The sequence below is a fragment of the Lissotriton helveticus genome, chromosome 5_1 (assembly GCF_964261635.1).
Source record: "Lissotriton helveticus chromosome 5_1, aLisHel1.1, whole genome shotgun sequence".
Lineage (NCBI taxonomy): Eukaryota > Metazoa > Chordata > Amphibia > Caudata > Salamandridae > Lissotriton > Lissotriton helveticus.
In genome coordinates, this window is record NC_136065.1 from 298,768,018 (window position 1) to 298,790,662 (window position 22,645).

The following is a 22,645-nucleotide window of genomic DNA, read 5'->3' on the forward strand; positions in this document are numbered from 1 at the left end:
TTTCCATGTTGCAGCAAGGCACAGCAAATCTTGTCTAGCACCATTTCCGCAAAAAAGAGCTGCAGATGGGATACTGCTCTGGTGTAATGTGCTTTAATTCTTCTTGTGAAGGGCTTGTTAGCCTTGTCCTGGCAGAACTGGATCGCTGCCGCGACCCATCTGGTGACAGTGGCCTTAGTAACTGCTGTTCCTTCATGGCCCTGTTCATATGCCACCAGTAGCTTATCAGTCCTTATGTCCTTAGTCTTCTGCAGGTAGAATTTGAGACATCTTTTTAAGTCTAGCATATGCAACGCTTGTTCTGCTGGCGTAGATGTGTTTGGAAAAATGATTGGAGTATGACTGGTCCATTAAGATGGAACTGTGTCAGAACTTTTGAAATAAAAGTTGGGTTTGTCGCAGAACCACAATTATCTGTGAAATGCAAAAATGGTTCTTTGATGGTAAAAGCCTGGATTTCACTCACTCTACTCGTGAAAGTGGGAGCCAGGAGGAGAACCAGGAGAAGAGCTACTTTCCAAGTCAGAAATTGGAGCTCAGCTTTGTGAATTGGTTCAAAGGGCTGTATCATCAATTGCGCAAGCACTAAGTTAAATCTCCATTCCGGAGAGGGCGATGGCCCCAGATGGAAGGTGAATAACTCTGAGGCCCAACAGGTTTATATGGTCTTTTCCATTCATTAACACTGGACGCAGAGGTGATCTGGGGAGGGGGGGAGGGGGCTCCCCAACCAATGAGAGAGATGTCTGTGACAAATATTTGCTCAGCATTCTCTTTTTGAAAAGGAACTCCCTGCAACAGATTGGCTCTGACAGACCACCAACTCAAGGACTATCTTCCCACCATTGATAGTATCCGATGATCTTCCTAACTGTTGTTTTTCTGATGCCATTGATCCTCCACTCACTGTTGGAGTGGCCTTATCTGCAACCTTGTATTCCAGAAAATGCAGATAAAAGATGCTACAGTACCTAGGAGTGATGTTATCTCTCTTGCAGTTGGTTTGGGTACTTTTTTCAGAGTGTTGCTTTTGTTCAGAATGGACAATACTCTCTCCTCTGAAGGATGAGCTCTTCGTTTTACACATCTATGTTTGCCCCCGGTATATCAGTCTTTGCTATGAACTGGGACTAAGTTTGACTTCTGGTCATTTATTTGAACTGCTAGGTTGTTTAATAACCTTTGTTTGGCTGTTTTCCTTCAGAAGCCAGATGTTCACATAGGGGTATATGTATATCCCTTACCTCCTTAAGTGAGTGGCTATTACGGTCATACATTTTGAAAATATTTGTGGTGACAAATTCAGGTTAAACGTGGGAGGCTGTCTAATGTGTACTGTTAATGCTAGTGACTTAAAAACAAACTTTAAGAACATCCTTGATGTGGAAGTATGCGCCTTGAAGTTCTATGGAACACAATGATCATTTTGTTTTATATGGGGAATAATTTGATGTAATTCCTATATGCAAAACCTTTCTTGTTCATATATTTGTTTAGGAGTCACAAGTCCAGAATTAATCTACAGACTGTTTTTATAGCTTACTTTTTCATTTTAAAATGTATCTTTAAATACGTTTTGACAGAGCAGAACAATTTTATAAATGTTTTCAAAAGTAGGGCATGTTTTTTTACTTAGCTGTTTGAGTTAGTATTTTGATGCTGGTTTTTCTGGCAGACATGGTGTAGTTGCCTCGAAATAAAGAAAGTATTCATGAGATACAATATTTAGCACCCACTTGTCCTTTGTTTCCCACCAGGAGAATGGTCTACCATCACAGAGGTATATGGGTTAAAGGCTGTCACTGCCTCCTATCTGTCTTTCCCTTCTGGGTGTTGACAACTTTGGAGTGGTTGTCTTCGATCTTGCTTGTTTTTTTCTGATATTGGTACATCTGCCCTTGTTGATAGTGCTGGTATGTTTGATAGGTCGAGTGAGGGGACTGAGCCCTGCATTACTAAAGTTTATTTTTCCCTGGTCTTGAACTGCTGCTTGAAGAACCCTTTCTTCTTTTCCATGCTAACTGCAGCCAGGGTTTCGGTCTCAGTTTTTATCATCAGCATCTCCTCGTCCACATGCTGACCGAACAAATATGTGCCTTGAAATAGAAGATTGGCCATCTGCAGTTGCCCTTTGGCTTCCAGGCTGATCTTCTAAAAGGCACACCATGGCTGTAAGCAGTGATGGCTTTGAGGACATTGAATGCTGGTGTCTCGAAGACAGACAGTTTGCTTTTGAGATCACGACAGCGAAGGAGTTCGATGATGAAGATTCATGTCTCTGATACCGGTATCTTCGACGTCAAAGACATGGATTTCCCTGGAGAACAAGACACTTGCCTTTATGCTTGTGGTGGGAAGGTGTTAAACCCACCTTAGATCACAAACATGTCTTGAGGGCCATAGTATACGTCGACTTTGAATGAAATCTATAATTGAGACATCGATGATCAACTTCTTTACGCCACCTTTTCACTGAAGATCTCCCTCTTGGGGAGTCCTTATCACAGCCGAACACCTTAGGGAGGGATGACTGAGAGGCTGCCTCATCCAGACTATTTTCCCTTTTTGCCTCTCTGCCTTCATGTTCTGAAGTATACCTTGAAAACAGATGTCCTCCCAGTCCTTCAGAGTATTTCTTTGAAATTATTTGGCAGATACTGCAGTTTTGTACCATATGTGATGGAGCAAGGCAAACCACACAACCCTTGTAGGAGTATGTACCAGCTTTCTTTTACTCTTAGAGGGCAGTTATCAGACAGTGAAGGCATTCTGTGTTCCAGGGAGATATTATAAATGTTTGAGTAAAACTCAAATATATCGTCAAAATAGTTTATTGGAGAAAAAAAACTTGTAGTATAACACCTCTCACTAACTCGCAGAGTTTTCTCACAGGAGCAGGAAAAAAGAACTAAGTGGGGGAGGCACAGTTACTCTATATACAATGGAAGTCTAACAAGCTGCATTTTTTCTTTTAACCCTCCTTTGTATCTAAGATGCTGCAATGTAATTTTAAAAATGCTATTTTGGTAAACTGGTTTGTCAATTCCAGAAAAAATATAGTCCCCGACAGACTGCTATGGGGTGCCACTAATACTGTGGACATTGGCACCTTGTGCTATTTTCTATGATCAATGCATCTGCACTAAAAACCAATGCAAATGGCACAGAATCATTTTAGTATTTATGACTGTCGGTGAAGATCCTACACTGCAGAAGGAGGTTTTAATATTATAAATCCATAAGCTCACTCACAACTTCTGGAAAGTCCAAATGGTGTGAATGAGCTACTTTTTAAAAATTTGTTAAAACCGCTATGCCAAATTACCTAACAAATGCCAGTCTTATAAGCGTGAATTATTCCAAGTATGTATATACAAGGCAAAATGGGTGTTAAAATTAAATACTACAACTGCGCCCCTCCTTTAATATTTATTAACCTGTAAGGATCTTAGAAAAAGTAGAGAAGGGAAAAATAGAAAACAAGTAAACTACAAAGGAGAGGAGACAAATGCCGAAAACAACAATCAAAACAATAATTTACCTGAGATGGCTTGCACCGCCACTCGCAGAAATCCCCGGACCTCACCCTTCTCACTGACAACCGCCACTTTATGAACTAGAGGCACTGGGAAGAGTAGGTTACTCAGGTATACAAATGCTCTGTTACAGGAAGGAAGAGATAGAAAATATTGGCAATTATGAGATCAACTACTAGCAGAAGAGAAAACAGCAGCTAATTAAGCCTAACATTGTAACTACTGCTATGACCAGACTTAAGTTCAAATCTAGGGCCTGGTTAAACCTCATTTATTAGCCATATTTTAGACAAGCTCACGATTGTCGCGTAATTTTTTTTTTCAAATTTAGAGAGAAAAACAAATACAATTCCCGACGGAACTACTGGATGACAGGAGTATGAAACTTTATTAGATTTAGAAAGCAAACGCCACCATCCCACTGCTGGTAGTGATATATCCTGCTAATTTTGTGGAAGAGGGTTTGATTTCAGTAAAGATCGCCTCCATGGACAGTGAATGCTTGTGTTCATGTTCAACAGTAGTCTGGTGAAGGGCCCCTCATACTTACACAGCTGAGGTAATTGTGCTTAAAATCAACAAAACACTTAATGTATTCAAATTGCACAATTTTATGCAAGTCAAAAAATTTACCCTGGCTTGTTAAAATAAGGTTAATTATTTTTACGGATCTATAATGAATGGTTTTGTTTTCCTTTAGCAATGTCTTTATTCTTCTTGTATGTGTCATCTTTCATGTACCATGTTTTCTCTGACACCTTCAGCCGCTCACGCCTTTTTGACCAACATCACTTTGCATGCTTAGATTTTTAAATTCAAAATACAAAATGTTGTTGATTAAAAAAACTCAAGATTACCACGCTGCTTACCGCTTCAGCTATGCACTATATATGTCAGTTTGTTACAAAGTGTTGCTAACAAATGTCGTTTTTGAGATAGTGTGCTTTTCTTAGTTGGTTTAACTTTCATACTAACTTACAACAAGATTCTGTCATGCACTCACCTGCCATACAAATTTGAACAAAATATGTCTCTTAACCCATACAGATTTCAAACAAACAAATCTACGGGATTTTCTATTACCCAATACTTCTTCATGCTAAGCAGAAATTCACATGCCACTATACCTCCCAACCGCATATGCTCCACATAACCTCTAACACACTTTCCAACACACAGACCATAACCTCATATTACAAATTCATACATTATAAGCACCTCACTATTACTCTTATAATCAAATAGGGATTTCACAATACACCTTAAGTGCCAATTGCTTCCATTGTCATTAACAGAGAATATTAACGTGACTACTTTCATACAAGACGTTATTTGATTTTCACACCGGACCAAACCACGAACTCTTGTCCTCTAAAACTGCTGACTCATTACAAATCTTAGCACAAACCATCAAACTACATATACTATTATGTAATGAGGTTCCGCCCAGCCCTTGATAACACTACATCTTCCATTTGAATCATTTACACACCACTGCGTTAAGAGGCATTTCTCCATCAAAAAATAGTAACCATATCAGCACACTGTTCATCTGCTCATTGATATTTATCCGGGCCAGACAAAAGAGCACATTTTTTATCTTCATGTCTTCTACACTTTCCATCCATCTAATGTTTTGACTCCCATAAGTAATCTTGCAACTCTTTGTATATGGTGTCCCTTGCCTTGACCTATGCACAAACAAAATGAAATGAAACCCTCAACAGATGACGACTCCTGAAACCTTGCTGAACGCATATAGTAGTTACGGAGTGTTATAAACCAACTATAGATCTTATTTACAGACCTAGCAACTGACAATTGGGGGCAATGAGATGTTAGAACTGGCCATGTTCACATGACATGGAAAATGGGATAAGACACACTGAGCAGCGATCATGGGGTATTTCAGAAGGTCACAAATGTGCAGTGCTGGTGTGGTCACAAAATCAAAACATAAGTGGAGACATCACATTGTATTTCTAGATCTTTAGTATTCATCACCCATTAAACAAGATTAATCCTGTGCAAAGAATGTGAACTTGAACGTTGAGTCAGAGGAAAAAAGGCAGTTGTCAAATAAAAAATCATAAGACGTATTACTTAAATGTCAATAAACAATGTACAATAACAAAATGAAGACAAACATAACAAAATAATACAATAAAAGGGTATTCCTGTCTTTCAGTCTGCGACAGAGTGGGAAGTGGGGCAAGAAAACTTGAGTTGGCCTAAGTGGTGTTAATGTACTACATCTGCAGAACATAAGTAAAGGTAGAGTGACAACTTCACTCATTCTCCCGCCCCACCAGCCAGTTCACATACAACACTATTTTCATCCAACAAAGAACCCTGTGCCCTTGCTTGGTCCTTACCAAAAAAAAGATCTGCTCCTTCACTCTCCCTCATCCAAAACTGCCTGTGCTTTCTTAACTCACCCTGAAATCTGAACCAACATTGAGCTGTTGTCGTTTAGCATGCTTGTGTCAACACCTACTCCCTGGAAGGCAGCCCTGCCAGGAAATCCCAAGACCTTCCTCAGTTAGACTCAATATGAAAGCGTCAAACATATACTGAAATACAGCTTTGACTCCTTGCTGTACTCCATTACCTCTGATACTTCACTATCTTCCTTCAGATGAAAGTCCTGTCCCTTTATACTGACATCAGGAATCCTTATCCCCCACTGCCCCTCTAACAAAGATCCACTGCTCCCGCCAAATCAAATACGAACTGTGAAATTATCCACTGTAACTACCTATGCCGTTGCCCCTACTACCAAAATACGTCTTCCTAATCTCTATTCCCAACCCAAACACCATAAGCTTCTTTAGAGCCTTCTACCACAGAAACATTTCCTGTTCATTCAATGTACTACATCTTCACTGTTTCTGACTCCAGAAAATACAGCTAAAGAACCTGGAGTCAGAAGTGTCCACAAAGAAAGTAAACCCACGTATCCTAATTTTACGACATAAAGAAAGACTTGCTGAAGAAATATCAGTCTGAATAGGACATAAAATACACAATAATTCAGCAGAAAATTCTGCCATTGTAGATCAGAAAAGCATGACTAACGAACATTCAACTAGGTATCACTGGTCAAAACGAACAGAAAAGCATGCTTTTTCGAGAATGTGGAGCTCATCATTTGTGTAACCCAGTCCATTTAGAACTCAATGTTCAGTGATGAAAATAAGACATTTATAATCCTACAATCTCTCAGGTTACATAGCAAGCTCATTTACAAGCAGACATTTCCAATTGTTCAGGCACAATCGCATCCATAAGAACACTGGTAAAATACCCGAGAGATTATGAGGTCTCCACACTGATTTAAAAAAAAAATACCTAGTGCCCATTAAAAAACACAAACCTGAGCAATTACCCCTTTTCAATGTACACCCCTATTCTTAATTAATCCACTACATAGTATGACAAGGACACATCAGCAAAATAGATATGATGGTGGATATACACAGTAACCTTGGGGCTCACACATCTGTGGCACATGCAAATGACTTATTCTGTTACAATATTATAGAAAAGTAGCCCTGGAAACTCATCTCAAGAGAAGCATATTAATGATGCCCTAATTTATCTAACTTTCTGGTTTGTATGGTCATGAGGATCTGGAAGGAACACTTGTAACTACAATCTTGTAGCTACTAAAATCCTGGACAGAGCACCATGAAAAGACAAAGAAATTTGATGGCACCAAGTCAAAGGGCACTGCAGGGGATCGCTATCACATCATTTGTTTAACAACACACTTCTGATGTCAACAAGGGTAATGGGCAATTTGTTTGTATTCATGAAAACATAATACAATGAATGACTTATTAAATTGTGCAAGTCGGCAAAGGTGTCTAATATATGTATGTATGTATGTATGTATGTGAGAAACCAGCAGCTAAATTACAGCAACCCCAGGAAACGTTCTTCTCATTTTAAGACTGCAAGACTGTAGTCCAGCTTCTATCCTCAGCAAAGTTCTGGAAACATAAGTATATTGTAATCTTCAGCAGCTATCCTGGTTTCACAATTTATTTGGTCATTATTAATTTGAGAGTCAGTCTCTTGGCACTGAGAAACGACCAACCAGCATTTTACTCTATATGTTTAATGAAGGTACATTTTCAGTTTATATTGGCTGGACAGTTTCATTTTAATGGACACCTATGAAAATAGGATACATCTGAAAATACCTGTATACAGTTTACTACAGTCTTAGTTTTTTTTCTTTTTTAAAGGATTCACTTTCTGCAAAACAGTTTTCAATTTGCTTCTTAATTTTCACCATTTAGAGAGCGAACTATCCAAGCTATCAGGCTTTAAGGTATAATCAAAAGGACATGAGGTCGCACAATAGCCTTCACAATAAGTGGATAAAAATAAACTACCATCTAAGCAGTAATTCTTCTAAAGGTGTGCCGGTGATCGAAAAGTCTAACAGACTTTAATGTTTGAATGGCAGAAAATAAAACTGGTTGGAGGAGATTTACTTGGACAAAGTTGTCGAACAAACCCAACTTATTGAACGTTAAGGGTGTATGATTGGCCCATGGCCTCATTCTGGACAATGATGTGGTAACTGCAGCATGCATTGTCGCAGAATAACTTGTCAATACACGCATTCAGAACTAAATGGACCAATGAACATTTTTATTTCTCAGAATTAAAGGTGAGATAGAAGCAGGCAATAACTTGTTTCTGCTCACTGGTCCGTCATCATCCTACTGTTAAAAAGCATCCATTTCCTTTACTACCAACATATTGAGTCTTTGCTGAATGTCTTAAGTTTCAATGGGTCTTTTGGTAAAATGCAGTCTACGCTATATTCTAGCTGTTCTTTTTAACAAAACGCGGGCTCTAGGACTCAGAGGGTATGCGGTACGTGTCATGAATGGTTGCTCCAATGCCTTAATGGTTTCCTAGCTTCCTGCTCCTTGGCTTCTCATTCACACTTCAAACCAACAAATGGTGTAAAAAGATATCAGATCATTAATGTTGCAAATTCATTTTAGGTTCCTTAAACAGGATTATTATTATTCAGTTTTCTAATCAGCTCAGATCAGCCAATTCTCAAAGACCTCTTTAGCACCTATTACATTTGCTGTGAATCCTGGCTTCTTTGACAGCACTGATAACTGAACAAATGTTTCCAGATCAATAAAATTATATTTATTAGGGGTCCATCTTATGGCAGCATCCAGACACTGTCTGACACTGGCAACAGATGGATCTGTTCCCTGTCTTAGTATTTTACCTAGATGAAAGTAGCATTCGAAATCACCATATATTCTATCATTTGCTTGCAAGCTGATGTGCTTAATTTTTATTTAAAATCAGAGACTCTCATGTCTGGTTATCAGGCTCCTTTAAAATCAAGGCATTTCTTTCATTAAGTCGGGGTTTCTCTAGTTCTCTGAACCTTGACTGATGTACGTGTTTTACTATCAAGCAATTTGCTATCATTTATCTTCAGTAGGTGTAACTCATGTTATTTTTCTTACTCTACAGTAAGTGTTCAGTGTTTTTAATGGTTCTCTCTGCCAAAACAGTCATGGCTGTGCTACTATTTTGTGTCTTAGTTCACTTCTGAAGAAAGTGAAGGGGATGTGGCAGTAACCCAAATTCCCCACCTAGCCCAAACTGTCATCATGACATTGGATCACACAGCATCACTGACAACGGCAGAGTAAAGGACGTCAAGGCAGCTAGCCTACCTCGCTTGCACTTACACGCACTTGCACAGTTCCCCATAATGAAGTTACTAATGAAGTGAAGTCCAGCTTCAAATTATTGACACCGTTGCCAAGTCCGAATTATGACAATAACAACTCCCCAATGATGTTTCCAAAAACTGACAACATAAATACACTTCATGGGCTTTGTTCAAAGGATACAACTAATAAGTATCTGTATTGCATAACTAAATCAAGTACTAGCATGGTTTCTTGCTAGTTAAGGGAGTTCATTCCATATACAATGACACTCGATTTGCTAGAGAGTAACCTTTGTTCTCAGCCTTTTTCCAGTCGAAAAGAGCTTTCTTTCAATAGTGTCAAGGGAACTACTTGTAAAAATCAACATTCTATCGCAGGAAGAACTTAAGATCCACAATGGCCTATTTGCTTCCCCTTGAATTAGGACTCTTTCAGGAATGGGAATGTCGACTTTGTTTCAATAATCTGATCAACTGTAATGTGAAGCCATAAGGCATCTAGAATATAAATATACATGCATATATATGAATACATAGACAATATTCTTGCAGTGCAGAACCATGGGGGTTGGGAATGAGTGGAGGAGAGCTGCAGCACAGTCCTATGCACAAGCCTTGACATCTAGCTAAGCCTCGTTTCAGTTGGACATATACCACGTCTATCAGTACTGGCTAAAAAGGGACAGACAAATTCTGTACCAGGCTTACAGATAAAGTATCAGTGCCCATCCCTCCAGAGAAACACTATTTCACTTCACCACTTTTCAAAGCAGACTGAAAGCAGGCCTATAAGGGGGTGGGAATAGCAGAAAGATTGGTGAGGTATAATGGCATACTTGCAACAAAAACAGAAATGAAATTTAGCAGACACAAAATAATTTAATTAACCAACATAAAAAACAAAAAAGTAACTCAAGATGACTGTGGCAGCTGTGTGTGACTGAAACACAGAATTGAATTAAGACTTGAACAGCAGGTCTTTAACCAGCTACCACCCACTGAGAGAAATACTCCAAATGCCCATGAATTCACACTATTATTCAGTCCAAATGTTAAAATACCCTCCCATGCCCAAAGCATGCCACAAGAGATGACTAAAGGGACAAGCTCTTCTGATATTGAGAATGACAGAATGAATTCTTCAAAAGATTGGTTGGGGTGTCTGGTAAAAGGAGAAAGAAGGTTCAGTCGTTGTCTGATTCAGACACAGCATGCCCAATGGTTAGAACACTCATGAATCGTGGCGAGGTCAACAGTCCGAGCAGCTTAGTTATGAACATTCTCCTCCTTGCTATGATACCCAGTAGGTCTCATCTCGAAAATTAGCTGAGAGTCTACATGAGAAGTGAAGCAGAGACACACAGCACCCTTTATAATTCTCAGGAATGGAATAAGGGTAGAAGTAGAAAGGTGTCTAAAACATATTAAGAACAGAGGAGTTGGAAGTGCAACAGCATAGGTTATTCAGTGGAGTGGAATACTAAGTATGAAGTGACAGCAAAGAAGCGTGTCAAGAACCACAGTGGGGATAGTGGACAGGGCTCTGTGGCTCTTCAAAAGATGGTGCTGTATTGCAAGCTTGCTATTAGTTCCGCCAAGCACCACTCACAATATGACAGATGGCACACAAAACAAGTGCCACCACTGCCATGGGAATTTAAACTCATTAAGAGGCCACCTACTTCGTAAATCAAGACCTCCAGAAAAGAGCCTGAAAGGATCATTTAAATGTGAGGAGGGGAAAACCCTGGGACAAGAACTGTTGATGCAAAGAAAACCTGCTTCTCCTCTTTTCAGACTGTTTTCCCTATCTGTAGTATACTCTAAATATATACTACATTCCCCTGCCTGCCACATGCTTCCAATTCCGCACTACTGCAATCAGAGACCTCGGAAACTATGCACACCAATTAAAGACTTGTTTTTATTTGGGTAATCGACTTCCTTTACATGTCAATTCTAAAAATCATTGGGAGAGATGAATGCTTCTGGAACAAGGTTTGCCAATGTCCCCAAAATCTACTAGAGAGACCTATTGTCGGCAAGGAAGAGATTTTGTTTTTAGAAACCCAGGAAGAGCTGGTCCCTTTTGGCCATTCTCACAGTAACCTCACCAACCTTCCCACTAAAATGAACCAGGGAGAGCGGTCGTAAAACGGGTCCTGCCCATCACTGAAGAGGTCGGACCCCTCTTCTGTGCCAGCATCCGAGCCCGCGTCGTCCACAAAGGCCTCATCATCAAAGTCTTCCATCTCGTCCTGCTGCTCATCGGCGAGCTCAGTGATGTCCGAGTCGGCAGTAGAAAAGGTGGGGGACGGCGTGCGATCAGCAAGGCGTTCATTCACACAGCCGTGGAAAATAGGGGAGCTAGATATCATTCAATGGAAGATTCTGGTTAGCAGAAGGCAGGAAGAGGAGCAGGAAGAGACTCACTGACCGAGAAAGCAGACATACTTCCACAAAGGCACCTTTGAGAACTAAGGAGAAAAAGACAGCCAGGAAAGCGGAAGCAATGGAAGCCAGTGGGAAAGCTGACGGGCAATGGAAGAAGAGTCTGTTGGAGGGAAGGCGTAAAATGGCAAAGCAAGGGGATTTGCCAGGAGGACTGCCATTCAATAGACATGGAAGGTGAATCCCGAAAAATCAAAATCAAACATAGGTAAAAAAAGAAAGACTGAGTGGTGGTAAGGGAAAAATAACTAAACTGAGACAGAAGGCAAGCAGCAGAGGTACAGCAGCAAACAACAATGGGAGTAAAGCTTTTGCAAGTTAGTGTATCACACAAGGGAGGAAGGGCACCCTCAGGAATATTTCAAACAAACAAGAGTGGCAATAGAACCTCTGTTAGAAGTGTAATGAAATAGGGAAAGGGGGCAGTCTCAGACAAGGGTGTTGGTCATCAAAAAGTAAGCCAGGTAAAGCTCCTAGGGCTGGTGTTAGAGAAGGCAGGGATAGGGAAGCCATGCAAAAGGGAAGGGAAAGACGGCAGGAGGGGGAAACAGCACTTCTGGGACAAGATTTGGTCTCTCAAAGGATTTATTGTTCTGCTTTATTTACAAATATTTTCCACCTGACTAACAAAACAAACACTTTAGGTTATAAGGAAATCACTGTTTACAACTCAACTCTGCCACTACAGAGTGCGGATGTTTCCAGCTTATTGTACCAACAAGCAGCAGCATTGTCATGAACTCAAAAGAAAACTAATACAGAGAACCCAAATTAGCCTAACTCTGGTCACCGTCGTTCAACATACCTCACTATCAGGTATGAAAGATCACATCCATTCAACTCCTTCTAGAAATGCCCATTACTTCTGCAACCTGAATGGAAACTAAAACTTAACCTACCCTCCCAACCCCATGGTCTGTACTGAACATAAAGCCTCTATATTCACTCTCCAAGTCACCCCATTTTTAATCTTCCCTATGCCCTTTGGATGTGGAGAACAGGGTTGGCATTAATTAACAAGTTACTTACCTTCGGTAGCGCTTTTTCTGGTAGAGACTATCTAATGAGACTCCTCACCTTAGAATATTCCTCAGGTGTCAGACTGAATTGGAAAATCCTGAGCAGTACCTCTGAGTGCTGGTAGATGGCATTGATCAGCTCCACATCGGCCACGACAGAAGTGATGTCACAGTCCCCATTTAAGTGCCACTGAAGCGCATTGACATCAGTTACTTTTATTACTATTTCCACACCAAAAGCGTTGAGGCACATAAAAACCAATGTTCTGAACAGTCTACAGTATCCAATGAGATGTTCCGGGTGAAGAGCCCAGTTCACAGAGCAGCGAGGATGGGAGGGTTGCTTAGGAAATCGGCAGTTAGAGTTTTAACCAGAAAACGCACTACTTAAGGTAAGTAACTTGTTCTTTCGATAAAGAATTTTAACCTCCGATTCCTCACCTTAGAATAGATACCCAAGCAATACATACCCGCAGTTGGGCCTGTAAACGGACTCAAACCAGAAAATCCTGGAAGACCAAACGAGCAAAATACCTCTCAATAGACCGGACTGTCCGAGCAGTAGTGCTTTGTGAACGTGTGGAGTGACACCCACATAGTGGCTTGGGAGATGTCCAGGACAGGCATCCTGCCCACTAATGCAGAAGTAGAGGCCTAGGCCCTGGTGGAATGGCCCTGCAATTCTGCAGGAGGCTGCTTTTTATCTAGTGCGTGGCAGATCTTAATGTAGAGTGCAATCCATCAAGAGATGGTCCGCTTCTGCGCATGCTTGCTATTTTTTGCTCCAGGGAACCCGATTAGTGCTGAACATCCACTCGATGGTCTTTGATGTGATCAATGTAGAACAAAAGAGCTCTCTTCAAGTTCAGACAATGGAGTCTCTCCTCCTCCTTCGAAGGACAAAGAAGGGCGAAAAAGGAAGGCAGAGCGATAGTATGGCTGACATGAAAAGGTGAGACAACTTTCAGCAGGAAGGATGCACGCATCCGAAGGGCCAGTTTGTCAGGGAAAAAGCTGGTGTAAGGAGGTTGGACTGACAGTGCTTGAAGCTTGAAGACCCTCCTGGCCAATGTAATGGCCACTAAGAAGACAGTTTTGAGAGTCACAAGCTGCACAGGACAGCTGTCTAGTGGCTCAAAGGGAGAATACATCAGAAACGTGAGGACAAGATCGAGATTCCATTGTGGCATCTCAAAGGGGTAGGAGGAAACAAACGTAAACCTTTCAGGAAAAGTGTCACAAAAGGGGACTTGACCAGGGAAGGTTGGTCCAGCATCTGCAAGAAAAACCTTAGCAGTGTCCCAGACAAGGCCTTGCTGGGCTAGAGATTTAAACAAACAACATAATCTCCAACAGTGGTGCAGAAAGGGAGTTCACATGATGTGAGGAACACCAGGCCACAAACCTATCCCAACAGTTGGACAAAGATCGAAAAACTCTCAACTGCTGCCACTTAATCTCCATGCATGAACATTACGCGTGCATAGGTTTGGGTGCACAACCTTGCCCTCCTTCAGCGACAGGATATCCTCCCAAATGAGCAGCCTGATCAGAGGACTGTTGCTTGTGCTCAGGAGTTCAGGATACCATACTTTCCGTGCCCAATCTGGTGTCTCTAGGTTGACCTGGGTTTGGTCAGTCCTGATCTTTGAGAACTTGGGGCGGGAGCCGTATCGACGGTAAAGCATACAGGAATCTTGAGTTCCAATCTAAACTGAATGAATGTCTGAGCGAGAGCCACTTTGGAAACTTCAATGAGCAGAAGTGACGACACTACACATTCTCGTGATCCTGCCAGGCATCAAGGGTGCCCTGATATTCAAAGAGCTGGCCAGGTGCTGTACGACTAGGAAAATGTCCTGGCACTCCAGCCAAGAACAGAGACATAGGGCCTCTGGGCACAGCTTCCATGACCCCACCCAACCGTTTTTGTTGCAATACTAGAAAGCAATGGTGTTGTCCGTGAACACCTGAAGCAGCCCCTCCTTTGAGGAAAGGCTTTGAAAGCCAAGCGGGTCGCTCTCAGTTCCAGAAGACTGATATACAACTGTAAAGTGCTCTGCTGCTGCTAGCACTCCACTCCCCACTGGTCAGGCTATGTACTTGTGCAGTAAGCAAGTGGGTCACAGCCCCCTAACAGGCTTCTTAGAGCAACGCGTCAACCACAGGATGCCAACAGCCAATGGTATGTTTCATTATGTTGTTCTATTTTACATGGCACTCGTCACCTCTTTCATAGGACCACCACAACCCAGAAGAAGCGCATCGGTCATCCCTATCAAAACTGGGTGGGTAAGAGAGAGTGGTCTTCCGCTGACCCAATCAATGCTCGTCAGCCACCAGTGTATATATATATATTGCAGTCTCCTTCGAAATCTGGAACAGGTTGGAAAGGTTCCCCTGGTGCTTCCACCACTTAGACATCAGATCCCACTGCAGAGCCGGTATATGCCATATGGCATGCTTTACCATGAGGATGCAGGAGGCCAAGTTGAAACATTGGGATCATAACCCACATATTCTGGACTCTGCTCTAGCAGAGTAGGCACAGAACTGCACTGTATCCAGAACGGCTCAGATGAAAGGGAGTGTGTGGGACCGGGTCAGATGCGACTTCGACACGTTGTTAGTAAACCGCAGAGAGTGCAAAAGGTTTGCCGTAGTCTGGAGGTGGGTGACGATGGTTTGTGGTGCCCTCCTTCAGCAGCCAGTCATCAAGGTAGGAGAAGACTGGAACCCACAACCTCGGAAGATGAGCTGTAATCACCACCGTCAATTTCGTGAACACCCAATGGTTGCTTAGAAAACTGAAAATGCTTGAGGCCCACCGTGAACAACCGGTAATGTCTGTGGGCTCGCAAGACAGGGATTCTATAAGAGTTCATAATTCAAACGGTATCCAGCCTGCAGGGTAGAGTAGACCTCAGCCAGGGTGAGCATTTTTAATTTTCTATTTCTGTTGAAAGGCATTAGAGGGCACTTACAGAGGAAAGATGTTAGTCAGGCTTTAATTAACATTATTGCACCACATGCACTAGCCTCTGATAACTTCCTATTAGGTGATTTTAATTACCACAGTGAGAACACCAACGATCCTGGAGTAACACAACTTGTAGCAGACCTGGAGACTATTGGGCTCAAGCAAATAGTGTCAGGCATAGGGCTATAAACGTGCTAGATTTTTAATTTTGACCAATGCTTTGGAAGTAACATGCAAACCTTCCCTTACCATTAATTGGTCAGATCATTAACTAATCAAGTTTATCATCACGCCCTAGAAAAAAACCTAGAAAACTGGTTACACCAACTTCCTTTAAAGAGATCTTTAAGGCCCCCCTCTCTTGAATCCCACACAGATGTTGATTCAGCTAAATCTGCTTACCATGACTCCCTTACAACCAACCTTAACCAAATAGCTTTTTTCTAAAAACCGATTTACACCTCCTCCAGAAACCGAGCTCGCTGTTAGTCAAACGCCCTGGGTCAAAAAACGTTGTTCAGTAAATGGCTGGAACACAGTTGCTGTCTTACAAAATCCTTAGAGGATAAGGCAGAATATCATACTAGGCTAGGTATATATCATAATATGATTAAGGCAGCACGGAAAGAACATCTTACCTACACGTTAGCCAACGCAGGCAACTCTACTAAAGAGTTATATAAAGCACTTAATAGCTTTACAAACCTCGTCCTTGTGCCTCCACTATCGCTGTTTCCCAAAACATCTGTGAAGACTTAACCTTTGCTTCAAAAAAGTTGGCTATCACAATTTATAAGATCTTCTTAGCTAGTCCTGAACAATCCGTAAGGTAACTTGACTTAAGTCACCCCCACCCTGATGCAGGGCTAGCCTGTGCACTTTCAAATACTGCTCTGTTAGTCAAGTGCTGGGCACGCTTACTCTAGCTAAATCTGGTTCCCCTCAGGACTTAGGTCTATTTAGGACAACAGTCAAAATAGCACACTATCTGGCACCTGCAGTCAGGGATATGTTCAATCTCTGGATGCAGGAACACCAGTCATGTTAGTGTTACTGGATCTATCAGCAACCTTCGACACGGTCTCCAACTCCATTTTAATTTGCAGGCTGCATGATGGAGGTCTGCATGGCAGGGCTCTACATTGGCTCAGGGACTTCCTTGAAAACAGCACTCAACACACCTGTCTTGGCAATTGCAAGTCAAGACGGATGCAATTAAATAAGGGAGTCCCCCAGGGATCATGCTTGATTCCAACTCTGTTTAACATCTACGTAGCACCTCTAGCCCAAATTGTTCAAGCCTACGGGGGTGGAGATCGTGTTGTATGCAGATAACACTCAACTTCTCATCTCTTTTGACCCTGATCCAGGCAAAGTAAAGGACACTTTCTAGGCTGCATGAGGTAAATCGCTGTATGGATGTATAAGAACGGTCTCCAACTCAACAGCGAGAAGATGAGCTGTGGTCGACAGACTAGAGGCCAGTGGAACTTGGTCCTGCCCCCACACCCAAGCAGATGGTGAAAAATCTTGGAGTGAAAATAGATCAGTCTCTCTCCATGAAAGATCAAGTCACTGCCACACGTGGCACCTGTTTTACCATAATGAGGATCCTAAAAAACAATTCCTTGGCTTCCGGATGCCTCTAGAAAAGCCCTTGTCGAAGCCTTCATAACAAGTTGCCTGGACTATGGGACTGCTTTACTGGCAGGAGTAAATGACTCCCTGTTAACTAAGCTGCAAGTAGTGCAGAATACGTTCGCTCTGCTGGTTTGCAACCTTCTTGCACGCTTCTCCTCTACCACTATCCTAAGGAAACTACAATGGCTACCCATCAGAAAGCTGGTTGTTTTTATACTCTGGTATTGGACACAAAATGCTCTGCATACGGCCTGGCCAGCTTATCTGTTGTCACGCCTTAACCACTATCTGCCTTCTAGGCAACTAAGATCCTCTAATCAAGCGCTCCTGTTGACCCCACGGATCCACACTTCAAGATTCGGGGTTTGATCCTTTCTTATTTGGCGCCTTAATACTGGTACATAATCGTGCTTCATCTTAGCACTTGCCCTGACTTCAATCAATTCAAACTTTTTTTCGCATTTGTTTAAAATGCATAAAAGTACATAGATAATACATGTCGTAGAGTGCGAGCTGCAGACCGCAATTTAAAGTTACAGTACAGATCAAAAATTAAAAGAAATAATTTAAAATTTTTGCGACAAGTGAATAAAACCTACTCGATTCAAGGTGCTTGAATCCGGATTTAAAGTTTGGAGAAGGGTTGCTAGGATAGTGAAGTTGGAAAGAATTGTCTATCATACTCCCTTTTCTGCGGAAAAATTATTACCTTCAATATTTTGGGACAATGTAACAAAGGAATGGGGCAGGAAAGGTTTGAGTAAAATTGGAGATCTATACGACACTGATGGAACATTCAAATCCTTCTCTAATATATGCACCAAATTCCATATACCTCAGTCATCTTTCTTTAAATATCTCCAAATTAGATTTTTGCTTAAAGAAATTAAACAGACCTAGCCCTAAAAAGGTAATAGAGGCTGTCCAATCAAAAAAAAGGATAGGTAGTATATATCGATTGTTGATAGGTTATAAGCCAGATGATCTGAATAAATATAATCTATATTGGCAGAATCAATTAGAGGAAACTGATCTCAATATTGTGGGTTATATTTTGATGGCGAAGGATATACGCTTGTCTGCCAATTTGAAAGCTCAGGTGTACAAGACAATATTCAGACTATACTATACTCCTAAACGTATGGCAACATGGGGGCCTATGTATGATGGAAAATGTTTTCGATGCAGAGGGGAAGACGCAGACAATGTCCATGTTTTTTTATAAATGTTCGAAATTATCTTCTTTCATATCAAGTATAGAAAAATGTATATCCTTGCTCATCCACCATCCGCTTAAAATATCGCCAGCACTTATGTTAGTAGGGGGAGGGCAAATTGTTATTGAAAATGAGAATATATGTAAATATAAGAATTTTTTATTTATGGCTATGTCAATTGCTCGATTATGTATAGCTACAGAATGGTTACAACCTGAAGCACTGACGTTTGAATTCTGGAGAAGGAAAATGTTTAATATATATGAGCTAGAATGGAACTTGTACGCTCTGAAGGGTATTAGAAAAAAACGACTAGGTTTATCGATTTGGGGTATACTCAGTATTTAGATGAATAATTGGGTTTTTTTTTGTAATCACAGGGAATCCATCCTTCCTACCTACCTGCTATAATCAAATAGTATTGTAAAAGAAAAACATTGATTGATTATTTTATTTAAAAGTGGTGAACATATTATTTGTATTGTCATATGACCCAACGATGGTAATAAAAAAATAAAAAAAATAAAAAAATGAAATGTCTCATGCTAGATCAAGATAAAATAAATTGAAAGATGACAGTACAATAGAGGTAATAACACAGTTAAGACCAAAACTCAGTGCGACCTGTAAAGACTTAATATTATTTATAAAGTATCGGGGGGAGGCAGTTCAAAACTAGCCAGCGTCCGTGACTTGTAGTAATAATAGTTTGTGATAATGGTCAACCACGAAATATAGGTTCATTAAAATATGGGTGAAATACCATTTAAAGCCTTATGGGGTTTTACAGTGGCTAGTAAAAAGGAAGCCATGGTAAAGCAAACGTACTGGGTTTCTAAATTTTGCGCCACGACTAGGGCAAGTGTTGGGGAGCGGAGGCAAAATTTCTTCAGCAAAGGAATAATACATTGTTTTCTTTCCTTTGCATAAAAAGAACAAAACAGTATATGCAAAGTCGATTGAGTTGACTTACTACATGGACATGGAGGAAGCTGAGTGAGTGAGAATAAGTTCTTTGGGTACCTCAAAATAATCGGTATGAAGTTTAATCAAAATCTAATTAACCACTTCGACGCTAATGACAAAGCCAGCTCGTCATGGGCGTTACCTGCCCTGCGCTCATGACGAGCTGGCTTTGTCACAAACAAGCCATTTACTCCTTTCTCAGCGCACAGCAGGTAAACGCGGTAGCGCTGAAGCAGTTAAGATGAACCGGTGCTGGGTGTTCTCTACAAAAGAGAGGTATGAAAGAGCAAGATGATGTAACTGTGGTAATCCCTAATAAGACAATACAGACACTTCTCCCCGGCATCTATACCCCTATCTGATGCAGATTTCATAATGAATATTTTTTAGCCTTGATTTGGGGAAGCTTTCACAGAGGCTCGGCATGTCATAAAGATGTGTTAGACCCAGTGAAGCAAAAGTTTTTCTAACGTAGGATAACCATGGAATTATATGGGCATGTTCTAGGTTCATAATATATTTTTAAATCATTTGACTCAAATCAACTGTATTCCTTTTCCACAATGAAAGCCACAGAGATAGCGCGGTCAATTTGACGACGTCAGTAATGTAAGGCAAGTTGACTTCCTAGTGAGTGATAAAGTTGTTACAAGCTGGTGGGACTGAAAATAGTTGCTTAACAAATTTGTCTTCCACCACTTGCAATGCCTCTATATCCTCTGACAGCCCTGTAAGTGGCAATAAATCTCATTTTAGCCAAATAGATTTTAATCATTTCTGGCAATGGCTTACTGCCCAATTTCTGGGAGAAACTGAAAATTGCTGCAATACCCTTGCCCATGTGGTTTGCCCTATTTTGAACCATTTCCATCCATGATAATTAAAGCTTGGGACCTGTTCTATTTCTCTCCATCAAGATAAGAGTCTCATCGGTTTCTTTTTAGCGCCCCCCATGGCCAATGTAAAGGTCTTGGATTTATTTATATGAAGGTCCAAATCAGACACGAAGGCAGTATATTCAGCGATAAGAATTTGAATCGCTATCTGGGACTTGCTAGCAGAACCGCATCGTCTGTATATAACAAAATCAGGATGGGAGTTGTCTGTGCTTGGGCAGTGTCTTTCGATTTATGGACTAGACCTTCATTCAATTTATTAGTATATAGGGCAAAAAAGAAGGGGGCCAGAACACACCCCTGCCGGACACCCTTTCAATTTTTTAAAGATTTTTTGCATTCGCTTTGCCTCCCAAAACGAACTCTGGAAGTGGTGTCTGTGTATAACTCTCTAATAAAATGTGTGATTGTGGCCTCTACATTCTTTGCCCAGACTTCAGAAACTTTAAGAAGATGCTAAAAACCTGTCTGTTTTAGGATATGCTCTCCTTGTCATAATCAGCACAGTGCCCAGATACTCCTCCTGGGAGTGAGTTGTGTGCTATACCAATAAACTGAAATAAAATAAAATAAATAAATGAACCAGTTCTCTGCCAGATCAGGGTCCTTCTTCATGGGACCAAACCCTTCCCTGCATCTCCCTCTTCCGAAAGGAAATAACTATCAGGTGGAGGGAAGTCCAGGGGTTGGCAGGGCCTAGACTGCACTAGCAACGACATCAAGCGGTTCAGGGGTGGCACCAGCTTCGAGTCGGGGATGAAAACAGGCTCACTGTGGAGCCACGCCTGAAAGGAGGGAGCTAAGGTGGTAGAAGGAATCCATGTCAGCCTGGATCTGGGGGTGGATCAGGGGACCCGCTGGCATTGGTGTCGGGACCACTGGTGGTAAAACGGATGGGACACCTAGAGGGTCCCAAGGGCCTGTACGCGCATCAGAGGGTGTTGGAAGCACAAAGATGGCCTCATAGAACTCTTTCAATTGGTTGGGCGTTGCTTGGGGGAACTCAGGGTAGTCTAGAGGGGGCTCTGTTGACAGTTCTGCAGACACAGTGTGGGAGTGGGGCCTAGGAGCACGTTTGGACGGAAAAGTCTAAGAACACTGACTACTTTTTCTTGTTGTTCTATGACTTACCCGACTTGAAGGAAGAGGTCTTAGAGCATGAAGACAACCGTCCGCAGGAATGGCTCACAGAATGGCCTCAAAATCTGCCCATGGAACTAGACCGGGACCAAGAAAGGATTGGGGCCTTCATCTAACACGCAGAAAGGAACTTCATCGCCCGCTCGCAAATCGCCTTGTGTTGCTTCGACTGGCCCTTGGCACAGGCCTTGAATCGTGACTTGACCCCAGGCACCAGAGACAGACCTAGTGGGGACACAGACATCTGCCTGTGACATTCCCCGTAAAGTTTAAACTCACTTGGTTTCGTAGGGGACATGTCCCTAGCACACTGGGAGCAATAGCTCAAAAATGGTTGAAAAAAGGTGGTCAAAAACGACTGAGGCAGTTCTCCGGTTCAATGTTGTTGGTGCAGAAAAAAAGGAACTGATGTCAGCGTTATATGGGCACCACAACCTCACCAACGGCCACTCAGAGGTACTGCTCGAGATTTTCCAGCTCTTGTCTGATGCTTGAGGAATATTCTAATAAGATGAGAAATCTGCAGTTAGACGTCTCTATCAGAAAATGCTCACACTGTCTCTAACCGGTCAATTCAATATTGTAGGGCGGTCATGGGTGAACCACAGACTTCAGATAAGCCATTACTACAGTGCATTAAAACAGAACATACAATGAAGACCAGGAAAACAGTGCAGATTCAAATGCCCCATACCTGTTGCCCGGTGCCAAAATTCAGAATCACATACCTGCCAACCAACTTGAACCAATGGAAGCGATCATAAAAAGGGTCACTACCAGTCATCGTGCTCTCGCCATCATCCTGCACAGCAGAGGCCATCTCACCAGCACGGTCATACATCTCCCTCATCTGTTCCAGGCGCTGCCTACAGAGCAGGAGACAACAGAAGCACAATAAGAAAGGTGTTAAGAGATGTGAGGAAATTTCTCAAACAATCAAGAATACTGTAATGATAACACCTTGCCAATCCCTCAATGCATTACATTAGTATTCAAGGATCTCACTTGTCGCATGCCTAACCTTCCCATAACTAATTAAGTCTTCACAGATTCAATATCTGCATTAAACTT

General features: G+C 41.7%; 1 protein-coding gene across 4 annotated transcripts in view; it reads right to left on the reverse strand.

Annotated features, from left to right (window-relative positions):
* The window catches only part of KIF1B (kinesin family member 1B), a 1,137,443-nt gene that overhangs the window by 546,083 nt on the left and 568,715 nt on the right, over window positions 1-22,645 (reverse strand). For 2 of the 4 annotated variants that reach the window (XM_078642262.1, XM_078642261.1), the window contains 3 exons: window positions 22,303-22,440; window positions 11,383-11,631; window positions 3,542-3,660 (listed from right to left, as the gene is read on the reverse strand). In XM_078642262.1, the coding sequence (XP_078498388.1) occupies window positions 3,542-3,660; window positions 11,383-11,631; window positions 22,303-22,440 (506 nt within the window). The remainder of the gene's footprint in view (window positions 1-3,541; window positions 3,661-11,382; window positions 11,632-22,302; window positions 22,441-22,645) is intronic. The other 2 variants (XM_078642264.1, XM_078642263.1) reach the window with 1 other exon arrangement.